The 20,474-nt window shown below is 34.8% G+C and overlaps 1 protein-coding gene across 1 annotated transcript; it reads right to left on the minus strand.

The window, feature by feature from the left end:
- Positions 1-201: 201 nt before the first annotated feature.
- Positions 202-414, minus strand: LOC117998548 (cyclin-dependent kinases regulatory subunit 2-like). Its single transcript, XM_034987288.1, has one exon. The coding sequence runs from the start codon at positions 412-414 to the stop codon at positions 202-204; it is 213 nt and encodes a 70-aa protein (XP_034843179.1).
- Positions 415-20,474: the final 20,060 nt, after the last annotated feature.

A 20,474-nucleotide genomic window follows, 5' to 3' on the forward strand; every position in this document is an offset into this window, starting at 1 on the left:
ATAGTAAACTATTTGCAGTTGCATTTAACTGAGCTCTGTTGCTGTGAAGAATACAGCTCATGCACAGGTATGGATCAACAATTTGTACATTTTTCAAGTATTCACTGAATACTAACTTATATACACATATACATTAAATTTGAAAAAGATTTAATTGACGACCCCAGATAGACTTCATTTTTGTTGCTCTTTTGGAAGAGGTCATCTAAAGAGAAGAATATGTGGTTTTGGCTCATGAATCATGTAATGAACCCAGCCTAGACTCTGTTGGACACCAAGTCTCCTCCACTCCTCTTCAGACGTCAGATAGGTTTTCAGGACTTGTTTGGAAAGTTCTCTGGGTAACATGACATGCCGGTACTCATAGTGCTCGTCGAAGTACTTGTCCAAGTAGTAGATCTGCTTGTGGGCCATCCTGCAGGCGGGCGGGAGTGACAGGTACAAAGACAGGGCGCAGCGGGCCACACATCCTGGTCTGGCCAAAGCAACGACTCGACTGCCAAGTCAATAATTTTTTTTTTAAAAGGAATCCTTCATTTATGGTCCTTTAAATATTATGTGTATATTATTTATTAGGAAAGCTATTTATAATATAAAGTAGAACAAGATTGTTTTTAATTTGCTTCTTTCTACAAATAGTATTATATTCCCTGAAAGGACTCAATAAATGAGAATGTATTTTGTATTAGTAAAATAGTAATTATCATTTCTGGAGAATGACAGGCAATCTTCTGAATAAAACCCCAAGTGTCATATATATCATTATCTAGGTAGTTAGAAATTAGCTTGGGCATTCTTTATGAGCATATATAATCTTGTGCTTTGAAAATTAGAAAAAAATTCCTATATTTTCTTCAGAAGTTTGTTGGAGTATATAGACACACACACACACACACACACATATATATATATATTCCAACTTTAACCTAGAAAGTGTGTTCTAGACATTGAAGTTGAAACAATAATGTAGTATAATTTGGTAGTAAGCAAAGACTTGCCTGACAAAAATAGTTTCTGCATCTTACCAAGATCATTTTCATTATCATAATTTTTAAATCCTCATAAGACACACATTTTATAAATATGCTCAAGGCATAATTTCCATTGAAAGGTAACATTAATTAAGAGGAAAGAAGAGTGATCCTATGGCCAATGACAAGAAAACAAGTTCCTGAGGACATGGGCTTGAGCATGATATTTCTGTGTGTGTGTGTGTGTGTGTTTGTGAGAGAGAGGGAAAGAGAGAGACAGAGAGAGAAGGAGAATGAGTGTGTGTATATATATAACCTATCACCAAGATGAGGTTAATAAGAGTAACAAAGGTAGCCAGCCCACAAGGCTTAAAATAATTTATGTCAATAAATAATTGATGAACATAGAATTTTATCATCAAAATATTAATATAGAACTAAAGACCAGTATAAAATTAATCATTATATATATACATATACAGATATGATTCAATTCACTCTTTGAGATATAGAATAATGATGAACATATATATCCCTTTTTCAAACAAATTACAATACAGTTAGTTAAAAATAAATAAATTACAATACAGTTGAGGAGATAAGAAAAACAGACTTAAACTGACAACAAAGAACACAGTATACAATGTAATTAGGTGCATATCAAATGTGATGACTCTAAAAAGCTCTAGAAAGTGAGTGGACATATTTCTAAACTATTATTCAAAAATGTTTATAGTGATCCTGCAATCTATGTGTGTCTGGAAAGGTGAGTAGACAAATAAGGTCAGAGAGGAAAGGAGATATTTTATATAAAAACAAAAGCATGCTGGAAAGCATAGACAGAAATTTAAATATGACAGGTGTATAATATCATGAAACTTATCTGAAACAGGCTTTGTAAAGCTTGCTAAGGACAAAGTAGAGTTACACTAACATTTGTGTAACTTTATCTGTAAATTTCAACATATTGAGAGGTTGCTTACTTGCTTTGGATTCGAGCCTCAAATTTTTCTTCCTTTTTTTTTTTTTTAAAAAAAAGATTTTATTTTATTTATTTGACAGAGAGAGACACAGCAAGAGAGGGAACAGAAGCAAGGGGGAGTGGGAGAGGGAGAAGCAGGCTTCCTGCCAAGCGGGGAGCCCGATGTGGGACTCGATCCCAGGACCCTGGGATCATGACCTGAGCCAAAGGCAGACGCTTAATGACTGAGCCACCCAGGTGCCCCTCGAGCCTCAAATTTTTCTAATTATGAACTCTAAATGATCATTTCATATAGCCAACCCTAACATTTTGCCTCTGCAAAATAGCAATAAATTTTTTCTTGCTAGTTTGGTAAGTTAACTGGTGAGAGTTATAGCAGATGACATATGAAAGTGTTCTTTATGCCATGATTATGAGTATGTAATACTAAAATGGTAGGCTATTATTTATTAACTTTAACTTATCTTTTCATATACATATATTCAATCTTTTAAATAAAATCAAAATAATGTACAAAGATACAATTAAAAAGTAATAGATCTTTTATGAAGGTACAAGTGAAGTAATGAGTGTTTCTGGCTTATTCCTTGCTCACGGGATGTTGTCAATCTCCAATTTTAGAACTGAATTTACTGCAATATACAAAAGTGTCTTTGTTAGTGGCTTTTAATAATGAAGATTAAATCATGTTCAGGTAAAAATTCTTTTCAGTTGTTCCAAAACCATCATGGAAAACTTTCGGACACAAGTAAAAGCATGTTTGAAATTAATATGCCTTTATTAAATACTGCAACACAATGACATCCTATATCTACTGCATTTTGTTCCTTGAAATGCAGGCATTCATTTGAGAATTTAAAACTGTGATAACAGTTTTATTTCTAGTCTGCTAAAAATTGTGATCATTCCAACTACTCTCTTAAATCACACACACACAGAAAACACAACAATCTATGCAGAATTTGAGGTTGTTTTCATGGTAAATAGTTTTTGCAGAGAGTTTTTTACATTTTGAATTAAAATTGTTTCACATGTTAGGCAATTTTTCTTATTTTAGTAAAGTTTTACTGCTTTACTCAGAGTGTTCTAATTATTCAACAAGATTGCAAAATTTTCCTGTCTGATGCAGAATAGAACAATCAATCTGTGCAAAACCTAAACAGTCAGTTCCACCACATGTGACTTAAATTTTCTCTGAAGTGAGCTCAGAGACCACTGTTTCTTGGAAGAAGACCTTTGAGAATTGCATTCTCCAACTTCCAATTATTTTCCTTTTTTTTTGCATGGTAATTCTTTTAAACTTCTGTTAAATTTCTGTTCCTTTTTTATTTTTATTGTTCCTTCACTTCTCATACATGTATCCTCTAACCTTATCCACTTCAAGGTTAATTTTCCTGCAGAGTGGAAAAATTCTCAAAAGTAATTGTATTAAATCAAATATACCTGTCAAAATTTCATGTGACAGAATTCCCAGTATCTTAATCTAGGCTGATAGAATTGTTATATCTTATATTCACTAATTCCGTCCTATTCACCTACAAAATATGTCCCATAAATATTCTATGTGTTCTTATGAATTGATTAGATAATGTTAATAAATGAGGCAAAAGTATAAATACATTAGGGGCACTCTTATGATTTAGGACATTTTATATCAAGCAGTAGTTCTTAACCAGGAATAATTTTGCCCCATGGGGGATGTTTGGCAATATCTGGAGACATTTTTGATGGTCATGATGGAATAGGCACTACTGGAATCTAGTGAGTGGAATCCAGTGATGCTATTTAATTTTGTTAGGGCCTCCACAACAAAGAATTACTCAGTCCAAAATACTATTAATAATTTCAAAATTGAGAAACCCTGATGTAGAAGGAAGTAATGATTCTCCTCATTTGTTAAATTGCTATTTTTTTTCTTGATGGAGAAGGAATTTCGTATTTGATTTTTAGTTCTGATAGCTCCTTTATGCATTAGTCAAAATTGAGGTGTGCAAGTTCTCCACTTAGTCATATCATTCACTGTGTGAAATATATGTAACAAAAAAAGCTACCTGTTACCTAATGGCACAGATCATTCTAAAGTGTCTACAGAGAGAAGAAGATGGGGAGCTTTTATGGGCCTCACATCTTTAAGAAATGATGGCTATTACTGCATTATAAATTATATTAGTGGGCAGAAAGGGGAGAAGAGTGTATTCTGTAAAATTTATACATTAATGTAGTTCCTAGCATCCAACACATTCTGTTTCAATTTTGATGGCAAAGAAAAGAGAGATTGTTATTTGCCTCTTGCTATGTTTAAATACATGCTCTTGTTTCTAAAGGAAAATCTTGGTCTAAGCTGGCCTGCCATACTAACCCAAGAGGACATAATCCTTATACATACTGCATCATCATTATGTCATATACTTGCTACACTTAGTATTAACTACTGGTGTTAAATTAGGTGCCCACAGTGGTCAAAAGAACTATTACCAGTCATGATTTGTGCTGAGAAAGTCTATTAGGTAGTACCAGCTAATTTGGGCAAATTCCTGAACAATGTGTAAAAGGACCCACAAGCACATTGAAATTTCATAGGATCTAAACTGATAAAGTTTAGGTAGATTTACAGGAATAACATTTATAGTCAATCATTCTACTATTTGTCACTTACTGGAGATGTTTAAAACACTTGGCAAATGAAATCACTATCATTTTTCTAATTGTCTTTCTGAAATAAGAAGATCTTGCCTGACTTCTCTTCCCTGAATTACTTACTTCAACCTGGAAAGTAACCATTTCTCCTATTACACTTGTTTGAATCAGCAAAGTAATTAAGAGTGTTGCTTCTTGAAACGAACAAATCCGATGCCCAAATCACACCTTTGCCATCTACTTCTAACTCCAAAAATTTTAACAAGTTACATAACCTATAAAACCTTCAGTTTCTCACTAATAATGTAGCAATAATAATAACAGTAATAATAATCGTAAGTCTAGGGCGCCTGGGTGGCTCAGTTGGTTAAGCAACTGCCTTCGGCTCAGGTCATGATCCTGGAGTCCCAGGATTGAGTCCCACATCGGGCTCCCTGCTCGGCAGGGAGTCTGCTTCTCCCTCTGACCCTCCCCCCTCTCATGTGCTCTCTCTCAAATAAATAAATAAAAATCTTTAAAAAAAATAATAATCGTAAGTCTGTAAGTTTTGTGAAGATTAATGAAAAATGCATGCAAAGATTTCAGCAAAATGCCTGACACATTATATGAGTTTAGAAAATTTAATTATACTGAATTTCCAAAACACTGTGTTATACAGCAAATGCAGTAATCCAGATCTCTTTTCTGAAAGTCTAAAAGCACGCCAGCCTCAATATGTCAAATCCAAACTCTTTTCCCTGCAAAATCTGCTTTCCTTCCTCTTATGTTCCCTATGTAGTGAAGATGGCCATAGAGTTTGTGCCAGTCAGAAACCCAGCAGTCATCCCTGCTTCTATCCTCACAATTACTCTTATCAGTGAGTTCCTAAGGGTTTTCTAATCTCTATTTAATACACTAGATGTGGATCCATTTCTCTCCATTTCCATCATCATTCCTTTATTTTAGACTATCATCATCTCTCTACTGGAAGGTCACAGTCCTTTAAGTCATATCCATATTAAAACCAGAGTCATGTTTCAAAAACGAAGATTATATCATGTTTTTCCTGCTTAAACGCTTTCAGTGATTCCCCATTGCTCTTAAATTGAAATCCAAAACACTTAAACCTAGTTACAAATTGGTCCAAATTAAAATTTTAGAGTAACTGAAAATTGTTCTATGTTCTTTCCCATAAGAATTTAAAATAAATAGCACTTAAAAGGAAAACATAAAATGTTAGGAAATATAACAACATGCCTTCAATCTTACAATGACTAATTCTTTTTTGTTTAAAGATTTGTTTATTTATTTTAGAAAGAGAGTAAATGAACGTGTGAAAGTGGGCAGGGAGAGGGAGAGGGAAAGAGAATCTCCAGCAGACATCCTGCTGAGTGCGGAGCCCAATGGGGGCTTGATCTCAAGACCCTGAGATCATGACCCGAGCCAAAATCAAGAATTGGATGCTTAACCAACTGAGCCACCCAGGTGCCCTATAATGACTAATTCTTAATAGCTGTCCTTCAGAGGTTATCTTCCCCTACTAGTCATCCTGGAATTACTTCTTTTTGCTTGTGTGATAAGGACATGTTCAGTATCCCTACAGGAAAACTAAGTGCCAAGGCCATTCTTAAGACTCTAGCTTTACTTTCCAGCCCCCTCTTCCAACTACTTCCTTCTCTCACACTCTCCAGGACATGTGCCCAGCCATGTTAGATTGCAATTCTTTGCCTTTCCTGTGAGCATTCATAATTGCTGTTCCCTCTGATTTGAACACTGTGTCTCCTCTTTTGTGAGCTTATTCCTACTCTATTCTCAAGGCATAGCTTAATGCAATTCCTTGAGGAGGCTTTCCCCATTTTTTCTTCCTTCAAATACTGAGTTATGGTCATATCTCTACAACTCCATGTTACCTTGTATTTACTAGTAAAACAGCCTTCCTTACTCAACTACTCAACTACTTAACTCTACTGCTTACAAGTAACTGTTTTCTTTTTCTGTGCATCTCAGGAATCAGCAACATATACTACACCACCTATTTCACAAACTAAGAATGTTTCTTAATTTTTTTAGTAAAAATTTTTAAAAAATATTTCAAGAATATAAAAATTTTATGAAATACGCATATCATTTCAGTGTCTTTAAATAAAGTTTTATTTTAACACATCCCCTCCATTTCATTTACATATTGTCTATTACTGCTTTTGTACTACACCTTCAGAATAGCTGCAACAGAGATAATATGGCCCACAAAGCCTAAAATATTTGCTATCTGGTCTAGTCTATCTCATCAGATGTCAAATTCCTTAAGGGAGGAAGTATGTTTTCCTAATTGCATATCAGACACCCTGCTTCACAATGTATATTTATTAGATGAATTAGTGAATTAATGAAAGAATAGTAAATGGGGTGATAATGAATGTATGTAATAATGATGAAACTTAAATTTCTTTATTTGAAAGCAAAGTAAATAGACTCTGGCTAAATCCAGCAAAAAGGAATCATTGGAAGGAAATAGATTATGTCATAAAATAAAATAAAAAGTTGAAGAACTAGGTTTTGGGGAGGATAGGGGCTAGAATGGCTCTTGAGATCTCAGTAGCAGGAACCACTGGATAAGCTCATTGAAACAACATGATTGTTCTTGTGTCTACATTTGGCTCAAAGTTCATATTCCCAAGAGAGATAACTCGACCACACCTTGGCTAGGGAAAGTGATTTCTGTTTGGCAGTGCCAATCAGATATATAATCTTGGAGAAGACATTCCCAACAACACCGTGTGTAAAGGAGAATTAGTGTTCTGTTCCTAGAACAGGAGTAGTGTTACTACTAGGTTAAAAAAAAAACCAAAATGACAGACTATATCCTACAATAGAAAAGAAATGGGAATCAGAAGATCGTTTTAAATGAAAATACCTGGAATTTAGACGAAAACTGCCTGTTCTAAGGACATGTTCCTTCTATCAGATTGAAAAACAATTTATTCATAATTGTCTTACTCAATTCTCATGAATTAATGCACTTGGCTTCAACACTATTATTGAAAGTGAAACTATAAATGACATTATTCATAGTGTACACTGAGTATAATATACCCGCCTGCCAGTTTAATAAGAGAAGATAAAACCATTATTCTATTCATCAGAGCTTTCACAATAACTAAAAAAGACAAGGGCTGAATTGTGACTTAGTGTATGATGATAAACATCCTGGCTAGATTTTAAATGTGAAATTCTCCAAATCCCAAACATTTTTGTGATAAAGAGGCTAATGTAGCACATTAATGGTATGATGAGGGATGTGACATATCTACTAGTGAGAAAATTATGAAGGAAAAACACAAAGAAATGGGCATTAATAATCCCTGTATTACTCATCTAATATTTCTCTTTTCACTTATTCTGTGAGTACTTCCTGTTCTCCAGGCTAAGTGTGACACATTTCACATGAAGTAACTGTCCTATAAGCTTGAACTTTCTGAAAAATCTATGTTCCCCTCTGTGAGGCTATCATGACTACACTCTGAGATCATTTAGGCCATCACGACAATTATTTGAGCTTCTCACCAATTGGATATTACATATTTGAGTCTTTCAGGTTTTATATCCCCAATTCATGTGTGCTAAGTTCTTGAAGTGCACACTTTAAAAATTTCTAAAGAATTCATATGCACCTGCAACTGGGGTTATTTTCATCATTATTGATGTTTCCTAGATAAATGACCCTAAATCTTGCACTCTCTTCTTGCAGAGATTTCACAAGAATGTCTCTTGTACAAAGGTTTGTCTCCTTATAAGGAAAAGGTACCCCCTTTAAAATATTTATGTAAGTAACAAGCATTTTATAGTTTTTCTAGTCACTCAAGCCATATTTGCTAAAAAATAAATAAGCATAGGGGCACCTGGGTGGTTCAATTAGTTAAGCATCCCACTCTTGATTTTGGCTCAGGTCACAATCTCAGGGTCATGAGACAGCCTGAGTCAGCTCCATGCTCAGCAGGGAGTCTGCTTGAGTTTCTCTCTGTCCCCCATGGCCCTTCCCCCATTTCCTCTCTTTCTCAAATAAATAAATAAATAATAAAATCTTAAAAAAATAAACAAACATAGTATCTAATAATCCTTTGTCTCCAAGAATGAAAAAATACAGCTTAACTTTTTATGTCCATTTAGCTTCTATAGTAAAGGAAATTGAATTATCCTTATAAGGCATAACACTTTACCACATGGAGATTGCACATATAAATACCATTTAGCTGATAAAAGATAAGAAACGGGTCATTTCATTTTTACTGTGGTTACTTTCTTTCTTTCTTTTTTTTTTAAAGATTTTATTTATTCATTTGACAGAGAGAGACACAGCGAGAGAGGGAACAGAAGCTGGCAGAGTGGGAGAGGGAGAAGCAGGCTTCCCGCTGAGCAGGGAGCCCGATGTGGGGCTCGTTGTGGGGTTTGATGTGGGGCTTGCTGTGGGACTTGATGTGGGGCTCGATCCCAGGACCCTGGGATCATGACCTGAGCCGAAGGCAGACGCTTAACAACTGAGCCACCCAGGCACCCCACTGTGGTTACTTTCTACATAATAGATTCACTGTCTATTTCTCCAGCTTATAGTTAAGCTTTCTTACAATTAATTTATATTTAAATTAGGTAAATTGCTAAAAATTACTGAATATTTAAAGCTAAATAACATCCCCACTAGCCAAACATTTTATTATAGTTCCCTATATAGATTATGATTTACTTCAGACCACATTATACAAAATTATGCTGTGTTTCCTCATGTCTGTGCCATCAATATTGACTTTTTTGGTCATATATTTTTATTAACAATCACTAATAAAAGAGTTATAATGCAACCCAATTTCATTTTTAGATTTTTATTCAGAGAAACAATATTTTCATCCTGACTATGAACACCATATACTTCTAGAAATAGTCTTGAAGGCTGTTTTTCTTTCCTTTGACTTAAGTATAATTAGAATTTTACTCAGTAATTGTGGTCGATTAAATTTTATGGTGCAGCAATATCTCATTTTGATGAGGGACTTTTCCTGAGTGTTATGTTAGGGTAATCCCTTTATAATCTTGTGATTTTATGCACCAGGTGGAATTTTCACATTTCCTTCTGATTGTTATGAATATCTTCTTGATATTTTTATATGACTCCACTGTAAGTTATATATCCTACAAAGTCAAGCATAAAAAACTGTCATTGTAATCTTTCTTTAAATATTTTCCAGAATGCCTAAGTGCAGATATAGGAGATATATTATTATGGAACTTTATTTATTTTGGATCTTTCCTCAATAGCTGTTTAAATTCCATAAAAACAGAACACATATTAAAAGCTTGTTTTAAAAAAATTCTTAGTGATGTATGTTTTATTTTCACAAACAAAAAGGGCTTTTTAAAAAATTTTTAAAACTGTTTCAGAATATCAAATCAAATAATGTGTTTATTTGTTTTCACAAACATGAATCATTTTCCTTCTGGTTGTATATTTCATATGAGAAATATTCAATAGATACTGTTTTGTGGTATGTAAGAACAGTGTTTACTACCACAGAGCAGTACCTGCCCTGAGATATTTCAAGATTAAATTCTCTGAGCTATTCCCAACTATTGGGAAAACTTCTATTAGTCCAAATTGTTTTCATCTTATTCCAAAGCATGTTTTTATTTGAACTCTTAGAGATTATTCAATTATATATTTCATTATGGGATATACTCATGATTTCTTCTCAAATACCAGAGAAGAAAACTCAGCAAGTTGTGAATGTAAAAAGACATCCTTCAGTCAAGTATTTCATTTGTCTCACAAACCAAGATAACAGCAATGAAAAATAATCCATTTGGAACTCAGTTTGCTGATTTTAAAAAATCAGGGGATTGGACTAAGTAACTCTGGTCACTCTCAGTTTTAAAATCAGATAGCTTTAAAATCACATCTCACAAAAAATAATATGAAAGGAAAATGGTAATGTTTCTTAAAACTTCATATGAAATATATTTGGAGTATTTTGAAATAGTAATATATTTTGTTCATATAGTAAAGTTCTTTGTAAAAACCAAGGGCAAGTTATTATAAGAAATCTTCATAATTTTGCCATGTTATAATTAGACATGAGTCAAGACTGAAGAAATAGCAAAGCCTACAAGAAAAGACATATTAAAATGACAGCTAGTTGCTGATAGAAGCTTATAGGTGATACTCATTCTGTAATGCATGCAGCAAAGTGTTTAAGAAAATTTATAATAAAGATATTTCTAAGAAGCTAAAAAAAAAAAGCTTATGAACCACATTCTGTCAAACAGATGTTTTACATTAGAGATATGTGCCTGCTTTGTTCATTTAAAGAAAACACTTTTATGGCTTTTAATATTGACTGGTAATGCAATAAAGTGTATATCCTCAGGTCTTTAATAAAATTAGGTTGTTAAAAGAGGGCATAATATCTTAGAGATCAATAATATGAGATTTAAAAGATACAGAATGAAATAATATGTAAGCACGTTTACCTACTTTTTTTCAAGCCTGATTTACTATTTTACATTAAAAACAAAATACATCAAATACAAGTTTGAACTCCTGTATCATTATGGTGTTAGCGGTATTAGTAATTGTATACACCTACCTTCAATCAACACCTCCCATACCAGCTCCCAAAGATAGACTTTGGTGCAACCACTTCAGAAGCTAACTATTGTTGTTTGCATCTTACGTGCTATGCATGAGGTGTGGGAGAGACTGTATAATGTAATGGTGAAAAGCATGTTTTCTGAAGTTGAATTGCCTGGGTTAAAACACCAGGTCTACCACTTTCTTCATGATTTTGACCAAGTTGCTTAACTTGTTCTTTGACACAATTCTCTCATCAGTAAAGTTGGAATAATAATAGCAGATATTTCAAAAGGTTTTTGTGAAGATGAACATTATTTAATATATATGAAATACTTTGAACAGTAATTAACACATAAGTGTAGCTGAATCCCTATTAGTTCTTGTAATGTGTACATGGGGAAGCTGAAGAAGGCATGGGAGAAATTATCAGATGCCATTCTTGCAAATTCTAAGAGTCAAGACCTAGTTTACAATGAGGCGTCCATGACGTCACATGAAAAGTTTATGCTGAGCATAAACTCAACAACGTATAGGCCATTCTATCTGATAGACTGTACAATTCCCCTTATTGTCCCAAGGATAAGGAGGTGTATAGAATTAACAATGAGATAAACTTTTATGGGCAGAAGGGATAACTTTGTTAAAGACAGTACAACTTTAATGATTCCTTTGTTTAAAAAAAAAGTGAGTGAATGACTGGTTTAGTGATCCCTCGTGATAAGAAATGTTTATATACCAACTGATTACATATTTTATGATTACGAATCATAGCTTATTTATTCTACTTCTTGGAAATTAGTGTTTGAATTATTGTCAGGCAAGAAATATTCAGTTATATAGTAATTATTTACCCTCTAATTCCCTCTATTATTAATCTATAGAGTTTACATCCAAATTTGGAGAAGCAGGAAAGAGAGGGAAGTCATGAAAGGAAATGACAAACAAATACGGAGACTTCAAGAACCAGCTCAACAACAGAACTCAGTCTCAACAGTGGTTTTAACCACACAGGTTGTATATATTAACTGTTAACTTACTTATTTAACAAATAACTATTTTGTAATTACTATCTGACATTATTTCAATGTACTTTTCAGACATCGAATCCTTTAATCCTCAAATCAACCCTATTCAACAGGTGCTCAAATCAACCCATATCTCCATGTGAGGATACTGAGGCATGAGAAGGCTATGTCACACCCTTGGGGTCACCAGCCTAAGTGGCAGAACCAGAGTTTGAACCCTGGGGGTTTGGTCCCTGTGTCCATGCTCTTTACCTCCATATTATGCTGCCTCATATGAAGATTTGCTTCTCATTATTCATCTACAATTATTTAAATTACTTGTTTTTCAAAATACAGATAATTAAACTATTAGTTAAGTTAAACTCTGTACTTCAATCTGCCTTTAATTTGGCTGAGAGACCCAGTGATCAATGCTAGTTTTAGGTTCAAACCATCACCATTGTCATCATCATAATTTTTCATAATATCTTAACTGTATTTCACTTGGTCACATTAAAGAAGAGTTTTCAAGCATTCACTAGCTGTCAGGTACCACTGAATATTTTTGGTATATATTATCACCACATTAGGTTTCTTTTTTACTGAAATAATAGAGGAAATTCAAGTAGGGAAGCAACTCTGCAATCACTCCCAAAGAGCTATGCTTCCAAGGTAACTTATGTTAGATGTTGAAATGCATTATATGACATTATGTAACACAAAATTTGCTTTTTCCGGTGCTCTCTTCAAAAAGCTTGAAATAAAAATTACACCACTGCCCACATCAACAATAACTAATAAGAAGAGAAAGTTGTTTTCTCTAATGTGGAAGTAGGCTTAACATGGAAAAGTTGATGTGGATAAGAAAGTCTCAGTGACATTAATCCAGAACACAAACCAAAAATTACTCAAGAATTGTCCCTCTGTTTGATTTCATTATTCACTAATGGCTGTCCAGGCTTAAATCACTGAATTCTGATCATTCGTTACATAATACTTACCCATCTTAATGTGACTAGAAATACACAAAAGCCATTGAGGAGTAGAAATAGTAAGACTAATAAGATATAAGAGCAGTAATACCTGAAAAATGGCACCTGAGTAATTCAATGATTGAAACATTTTTTTATTCTTCTTGAGACTCTTACCTATCTTGTTTATTTCATCAAAGACACTTATCAGAATCTTAATATAACCCACAAGTTAAAAATAAAATTAACTGTACAAGTGAAGCTAATTTTTGACAATGTTGGCCAGACATGCCTAAGCAGAAAAAATTACTGAATGCTTAAAGATAATATTTAATTTATTACTGCAATTAACTTTATAGAATCAAGTGTGATTGAGTTTCTCCTGCACCCCACTCCTGCCTCTCCATTCTGATTATGGTATTAAGTACCGCCAGTTTTATTAGGTAAGCAAGCACAATTTCAATTGAATGGGGCTGATTATCAATAATAAGGTCAATAAAATTTAACTTTATATAAGCGTTGAAAAAAATACTCTGACAGTTAACTTCAAGTGGAATGCTGTGCTAAACATTGTTTAGAAACATCAGAGAAATATGAAATCCAGTGACTGTAGAGGAAAACTGAACAGTAACCTCTCAATAAGTGCCTTTATTGCCTGTGTTTTAACCTGTTGCTCCCACTCAATCCATCATGTATAATAGGTTGAAATTATTATATCATTATTTTTAAGGCATCATTTTCATTATGGCCTTCTTATTTTTGGAATTATAAACTAACTCTTGCATATAAATATAGACGACAATATTTTTTAAAAACCAAACACGTATCTACAACCAAGCTGAAGAGAAATAATTACTGACAAAATATAAGCCCCTTTATATATTTTTGTCTAATTTCATTTCCCATCAATAGCAGACATAATCACTCTTATATTTGGCATACACCATTCCATGTCATTTTATATGCTGACTATATGTGTATGTATCCACAATTAATATACAGAATTTCTTTACAAACTGACATGTTATAAGAAGGCATAGTATATATATTCTTTAACATTTTGGTTTTGAGTTTGATCCATGCTAATGTTTACATACTTAATTCATTTTAACTAAAAATTTATTCAGTGGTGATATGAGGAATTCTTAATCTCAGGAAACAAACTGAGGGTTGCTGGAGTGGTGGGGGGTGGGAGGGATGGGGTGGCTGGGTGATAGACACTGGGGAGGGTATGTGCTATGAGTGCTGTGAATTGTTAAGACTGTTGAATCACAGACCTGTACCTCTGAAACAAATAATACATTATATGTTAAAAAAAAAAAAAAGAAGAAGATAGTAGGAAGGGAAAAATGAAGGGGGGTGGAAATCGGAGCGGGAGATGAACCATGAGAGACTATGGACTCTGAGAAACTAACTGAGGGTTCCAGAGGGGAGGGAGGTGGGGGGATGGGTTAGCCTGGTGATGGGTATTAAAGAGGGCATGTACTGAATGGAGCACTGGGTGTTACACACAATGAATCATGGAACACTACATCAAAAACTAATGATGTAATGTATGGTGATTAACATAATAAAAAATAAATATAAAAAATTTATTCAGTGGAATCCCATATGCAATTATTATTTTCATTTTCTTGGTGATACGTATATAACATATATATGTGTGTATATATATAATAGCTACATCTAGGTAGATAGATAGGCATCACCAAATCTCTTTCCAAAGCATTATACCAGCTTACGCTTTAAAAAAAATTTTTTTGAAGTTATCTTTACACCTAACTTGGGGCTCAAACTCATGATCCCAAGATCAAGAGTTGCATGTTCTGCTGACTGAGCCAGCCAGGAACCTCCCAGCTTCCTCCTCTACTAGCAGTGTATAAATGCTTCCATTTTTTCCACATCAACCCTAAAATTTGAAGTTGTAGGCTTTTATATTTTTGACAATTGTTTCTGAAATATAAACTAATTCCTGCTTTATATTTACACATTTAAATCTGAGAATTATGGAGTTTAAGAGGGCATTATGACTTACTAACATTGATAAGATCAGTCCACACTCTTGATCTCAAGATTTAAAACTTTTCATCAGAAATCCTACACTGCTTATACAATTTCATTTTTCTAAACCGGTGGTTCTCAGTGTGTGGTTCCTGAGGAGCAGCATTAGCATCTTCTGGAAACTTCTTAGAAATGCAGATGATAGGAACCTACCCCTGGCCTACTGAGCCAGAAACTCTGGGGGTGAGAGCCCAACAATATCATTTTAAACTAGGTGATTCTGATACACACCAGAGTTTAAGAATCACTGATCTTGGCCATGGTAGTGCCTGGTCTTTCCTGCTACCTACCTCACTCCCTCACCCTACTCCTACTCCCCAACATGACTACTCAGATGCTTTCTCCATATTATTCCACGAAAGGTGTTCTTACTTGCTTGATGTATTTACAAGTCCTATTAAGTTGAAACCTTTGCTGAACACTGAAATGCTTGAACTTATCTGAAATATACTCAATTTGTTCAATATCCCAGCCATACTGAGTTTCTTATATCCCCAAACGTAAAATTACTATTTCACATTTCTGGGCCTTTTTTTTCTCTTAATGCCCTGCTCCTTGCATTCCAGAAGAAATCCCAGTATCTCACCAGATCTCCTTGGAGAGACTACGCAAGCGCGAAGTGCTTGTTCTCTCCTTCCTGCATCACTATGAGTCTTACATGCTACCACTCTAAAAGGATGACACGGCTTTGCCACAACTGTTTGTTGATGTGTCTCTCTTCTCATCTGGGTTGCAACTGCTTTGCTTTAGCATCTTCCTAACCTGATTCATAGCAAATGAGTATGCACATGAATCTGATTCTTTTTTTTTTAAGTTTTTATTTTATTTTTGACAGAGAGTGTGTACAAGGAGGGGGAATGGCAGGCAGAGGGAGAGGGAGAAGCAGGCTTCCCGCTAAGCAGGGAGCCCAATGTGGGGCTTGATCCCAGGACCCTGGGATCATGACCTGAGCTGAAGGCAGATGCTTAACCATCTGAGCCACCCAGGGGCCCTGATATGGATCTGATTCTTTTCTAAGTACTAGGGAGACACAAAGGAGACTGAAAGATCAGACCTGTGTGTGAATTGTTTATAGAATTTATCCTTCAGAGAAGTCTCCTTTGAAATTTCTATGTTACAATGTTCATTCTTTTATTGCACAAGTATTTTGGAGCTTGTAATCCAGGGATGTCTGTGTGCTACTCTGACGTGCAACATAGTACTTCAGTTGCTTCGGAGATGTCAAGCTTATTTCTCTCAGGCGGATCTGAAGCTACCTAAAAATAAAATTTGTGCTTCAGCTTACTTTAACCCTCTTTATAAAGCCTAGCACGGGGTTGGGCCCAACTGTTACTTAATAATTTTACCTCGATTTTTATGAGCTACAGCTCCACTGTGAAATACAATATAATTCCATTATATTAAATTCTCTTGTGATACAGTTACAGATTGAAGACATATTTCTGTCTATTGATTAGATAAATTTAGGCAGTTTTGTATGTATGCAACAGCTTTGGAAGTCAAGCAACAATATAACTTTGTAACTCTTATCTGCCATTAGAAACAATAATTTGACTCACACAAACTGTTTTTTATATCTTTCAGAACTGAAACAAGAAAATGTTTTTTTCACATCTGATTTTCTTCCAGAATCTCTACTACAAGACAATTTTCTCCAAATTTCATACTTTAATGCCTACATCACTACGTGTTTATTGTCTGTGATTACAAATGATCCTATTATCAATACTGCTTCTTGACTACTTAGCTAGTTCTGAACTCCCACCTTAGGTTGTAACAGAGACATCTCATAAAAGTGTAATGTCTTATGATTAATGTAGTGTTTTTCACTGTGGATCAGTATTGTCTTATTTATTATTCTCTCTTAATCTGATCCATAGAGTAAATTGGTCTTCAAGAGGTGTTGGCTGAGTCTCATTGGATTGATAGATGACATAATCTGATTTATTTCTTACACTAACGCAATCTCCCCCATATTTGACAGGTAAGAACACAGAAGCTTTGGAAAGTTAGGAAGCCAAGACAGGGTAAAACAGAAAGCAGCTGACCAAGCTATTATTGTTCCTGGTCTTCTGATTCGTACTACCGTTGCCTTTGTATCTCCTATAGAAGCTTAGAGGAGAGGGAAAAGATGAGATTGTAGTGAATCCCAAGAAACTGTATCTGCAGTGTTCTTTTGAAAGCTGAGATCTGATTTCTAGTCTGTGCTTAATGTGATAGTCTTCCAAATGCAGGAGAATGATACTTGGCTTACCTGTTACTAGTCAGGGATATCAGGAAATTCACAATTAAAAAAAAAAAGCAGAAATGTTAGATTATTAGTGTGTTTCTGAAAATGATTTGTAGCACGTAAGTCGAACCCCGGGGCGAGATAGACCCTCAACACTGCAGCAGATAGAAGGAGTAATTGTGCTCGTTCAGACATGCAGCAGGGTTGTTACACCTGCGGGCCTCACAACAGATTGTGGGAAATGTTACACCCCCGCACTGCCACCTTGGGGCTGCAAATTTGAATGTTCTCCACTAAATAACGGAATCCCTGCTGCTTTTCAAACATTAGAAGCTTCACTGTTCCTTTGCCACAGCATGTCTGAAGCTGGGAAAACATTCAGTGAATTGCTGCAAATCAGGAAGTGAACTTTTAAAAGTCCTGATCTGTGGTTGCCAAGGTTTGCTTGAAACAGCGAGAGTGAAGGTAACTTCATAGCGTTGTGTCATGTTGAAGAGCTTATGGACTGAGTGCAATATGGCCTATTTCTGCAGAAGCGAAAGCAGCGTGGGACCTGTTTTTCTAAATGATATAATGTGCTTTCAAGGGGATGAAACGGCCATTGAACCAAAGTGGTCAAAAAAAAAAAAAAAGGAAACAATGAAAGATCTGAGTTGATGTGGAAGCAGTGGGAAAGCAAAGAAGCTTGGGGGGTAGGAGTATGTCTTTAAAAGGGTTGCTGTTAAAGGTTTCTATAGTGTGTGAAATGTGATATCAAAATAGACTAAATCCAGACCCCTGTATTAAATCAAATATATTATTAGCTTTATTATAGGAATCACTCTCACATGTACCCAGAATTCCCTGAATATAGTATTTTATCTTGTAAAATTATCACTATCATCCACAATACCCCACAGAAAAATGCTGCAATCATAAGAGTTTTACTACCAGGTCTGTTTTTCTTCTTTTTTAATCTAGTTTGAATTATGATTAAATGATAAGGATAATAGCTGTGAGGTTAACTACATGTAATATACCCTGTAGTTAATTATGAGATGATTTGTGTTATTCACATAACAGGTGCTCAGATTAATCTGCTATTGCAGGTAATTGGCTTCAAAAAGGATATGAAAAATTTATTTGTTCTGTTCTTTTTATTGTCTTGTTAGTTCTCTGACATAGGCTTGGAATGGACCTGTAGACATGAGATCATCTGTTCTGATGGAGGGGAGGACAGATTTTTCACTACACCAGACTGCAAGGCGTCTATCAACAATTTCCAGGAAAGAAGACATAAGTTTCCCCTAGAAACGTATTAGATTGCTCCTAATCTCACATCAGTATATGGTCAAACATTTCTTGTCTACCAATCTATAGTCCAGGAATATTTTATCCATATTAAAAGCAATGATTATGAGCACCCCTAATCCCATCAGCTAAAATTTAAACTCATCTCCAGATGGCTGGCAGCTTAATGCATCCTTGGTATAATAGCCCCTTATATATTTAGAACTTTTAATTGTCCTTGGCAAAGAATATCATATAATGTAATGGATGAAAAGATGGTACAGATTGTCTAACAGCAGTATCTAACATGTATAAGAGTTGGTTTTCCTTTAATGATTGTGGATGTGCTTCCATCCATTCATAATCTCACTCCATCTATGTTATGATGAGTGGCATAAAGTTTAGAGATAGCTAACTGGGGTTAAAGTACAGTCTTTCTCTTTGGAAGTGACTTTATCTTTTTTTTAAGATTTTATTTATTGATTTATTGGGAGAGAGAGAAAGAGAACACAAGCTCATGCAAGTGGGGGAAGGGACAGAGGGAGAGAGAAAATCTCAAGCAGACTCCATAGTGAGCACGGAGCCCCATGCAGGGCTTGATCCCACGAACCTGAGACCTAGCCGAAATCAAAAGTCAGATGCTTAACTGACTGAGTCACCCAGGTGCCCCTGGAAGTGACTTTATCTGAATTAGCATGTAGCCATTCAAGCTACCTAAGTAAAATATACATATAGCTTTAGGAGCAAAGGGTCTCAACATTTTCTTTTTAGTAGATATTAACAATTAGGATAGGTGCTTAGGGAGCAAGATGTGGAAGAAAGAGAACTAAACTAATGATTAGAAACTCTGTAGCTTCTGCTTCTGACCAGCTATATGACAATGTTATTTGAAGCATATTGGAGAGACCTAAGCTGCAAGGTACTGTATAAGAAGTGTATGTTTACCCAAGTAAGTTCACACTGCATCAGAACTTCAACTCTAATAATGAGGATGTGCTCATGCTGTCCATGCACTGCCTATAAATTTCAATATCTAGAGCCTTTTAAAAAAAATCTTGGGGTCTATGAAGGTGACTAAAGTGTTTTTTGAGTGACTGAACTTGATTTTTGGAATTAAAACATATAGATAGATAGATAGATAGATAGATAGATAGATAGATACATAGATACATAGATATGACAGACTACAAAGGATATATAGAGGGATTATGATGTCAGTGTCATTTCCATCAGATAGAAAACTATTGATAATTATTTTGGTGAACTTTGCATTTCTCTTATTAATGAACATAAAAGGATTCTCTTTGGAGGGCCCCACATTATCCTGCCCCCAACTACCATGGTTAGAAGATCTGTTTATTATTTCAGGACTGTTAATCACAGAAAGTTTTATGCATTATCTCATGAAGTCTTTGTTTCTGAATTTTGATTAGTTGATTTCTATAAGAGGTTTTTCCTTCCTCTATCATGATCTTCAAAAAGCAGTGTTGCTTGTTAATAGAAATGTCTAAATTTTGTGGTGGCTCATAGTCTCTCTTTTTAAACTGAGCTTGAGGTTTCTGTAAAGTATATTTTTCTTTCCATTGTGTTTTTTAGGCACTGTGGCAATGACTAGGGGTGTTTTAAAGGGCTTTGTGAAAAGGATCACTTTCTTTTCTTGGAGTACTAGCTGAAAATAACTTTCTTAATTGTATAAATATTAACATGTATTCGGCACCCATTAAGAGTTCTTTATCACACCTATAGCAGGA

The sequence above is a fragment of the Mirounga leonina genome, unplaced genomic scaffold, assembly GCF_011800145.1.
Source record: "Mirounga leonina isolate KUSES-001 unplaced genomic scaffold, KU_Mleo_1.0 Mir_418, whole genome shotgun sequence".
Lineage (NCBI taxonomy): Eukaryota > Metazoa > Chordata > Mammalia > Carnivora > Phocidae > Mirounga > Mirounga leonina.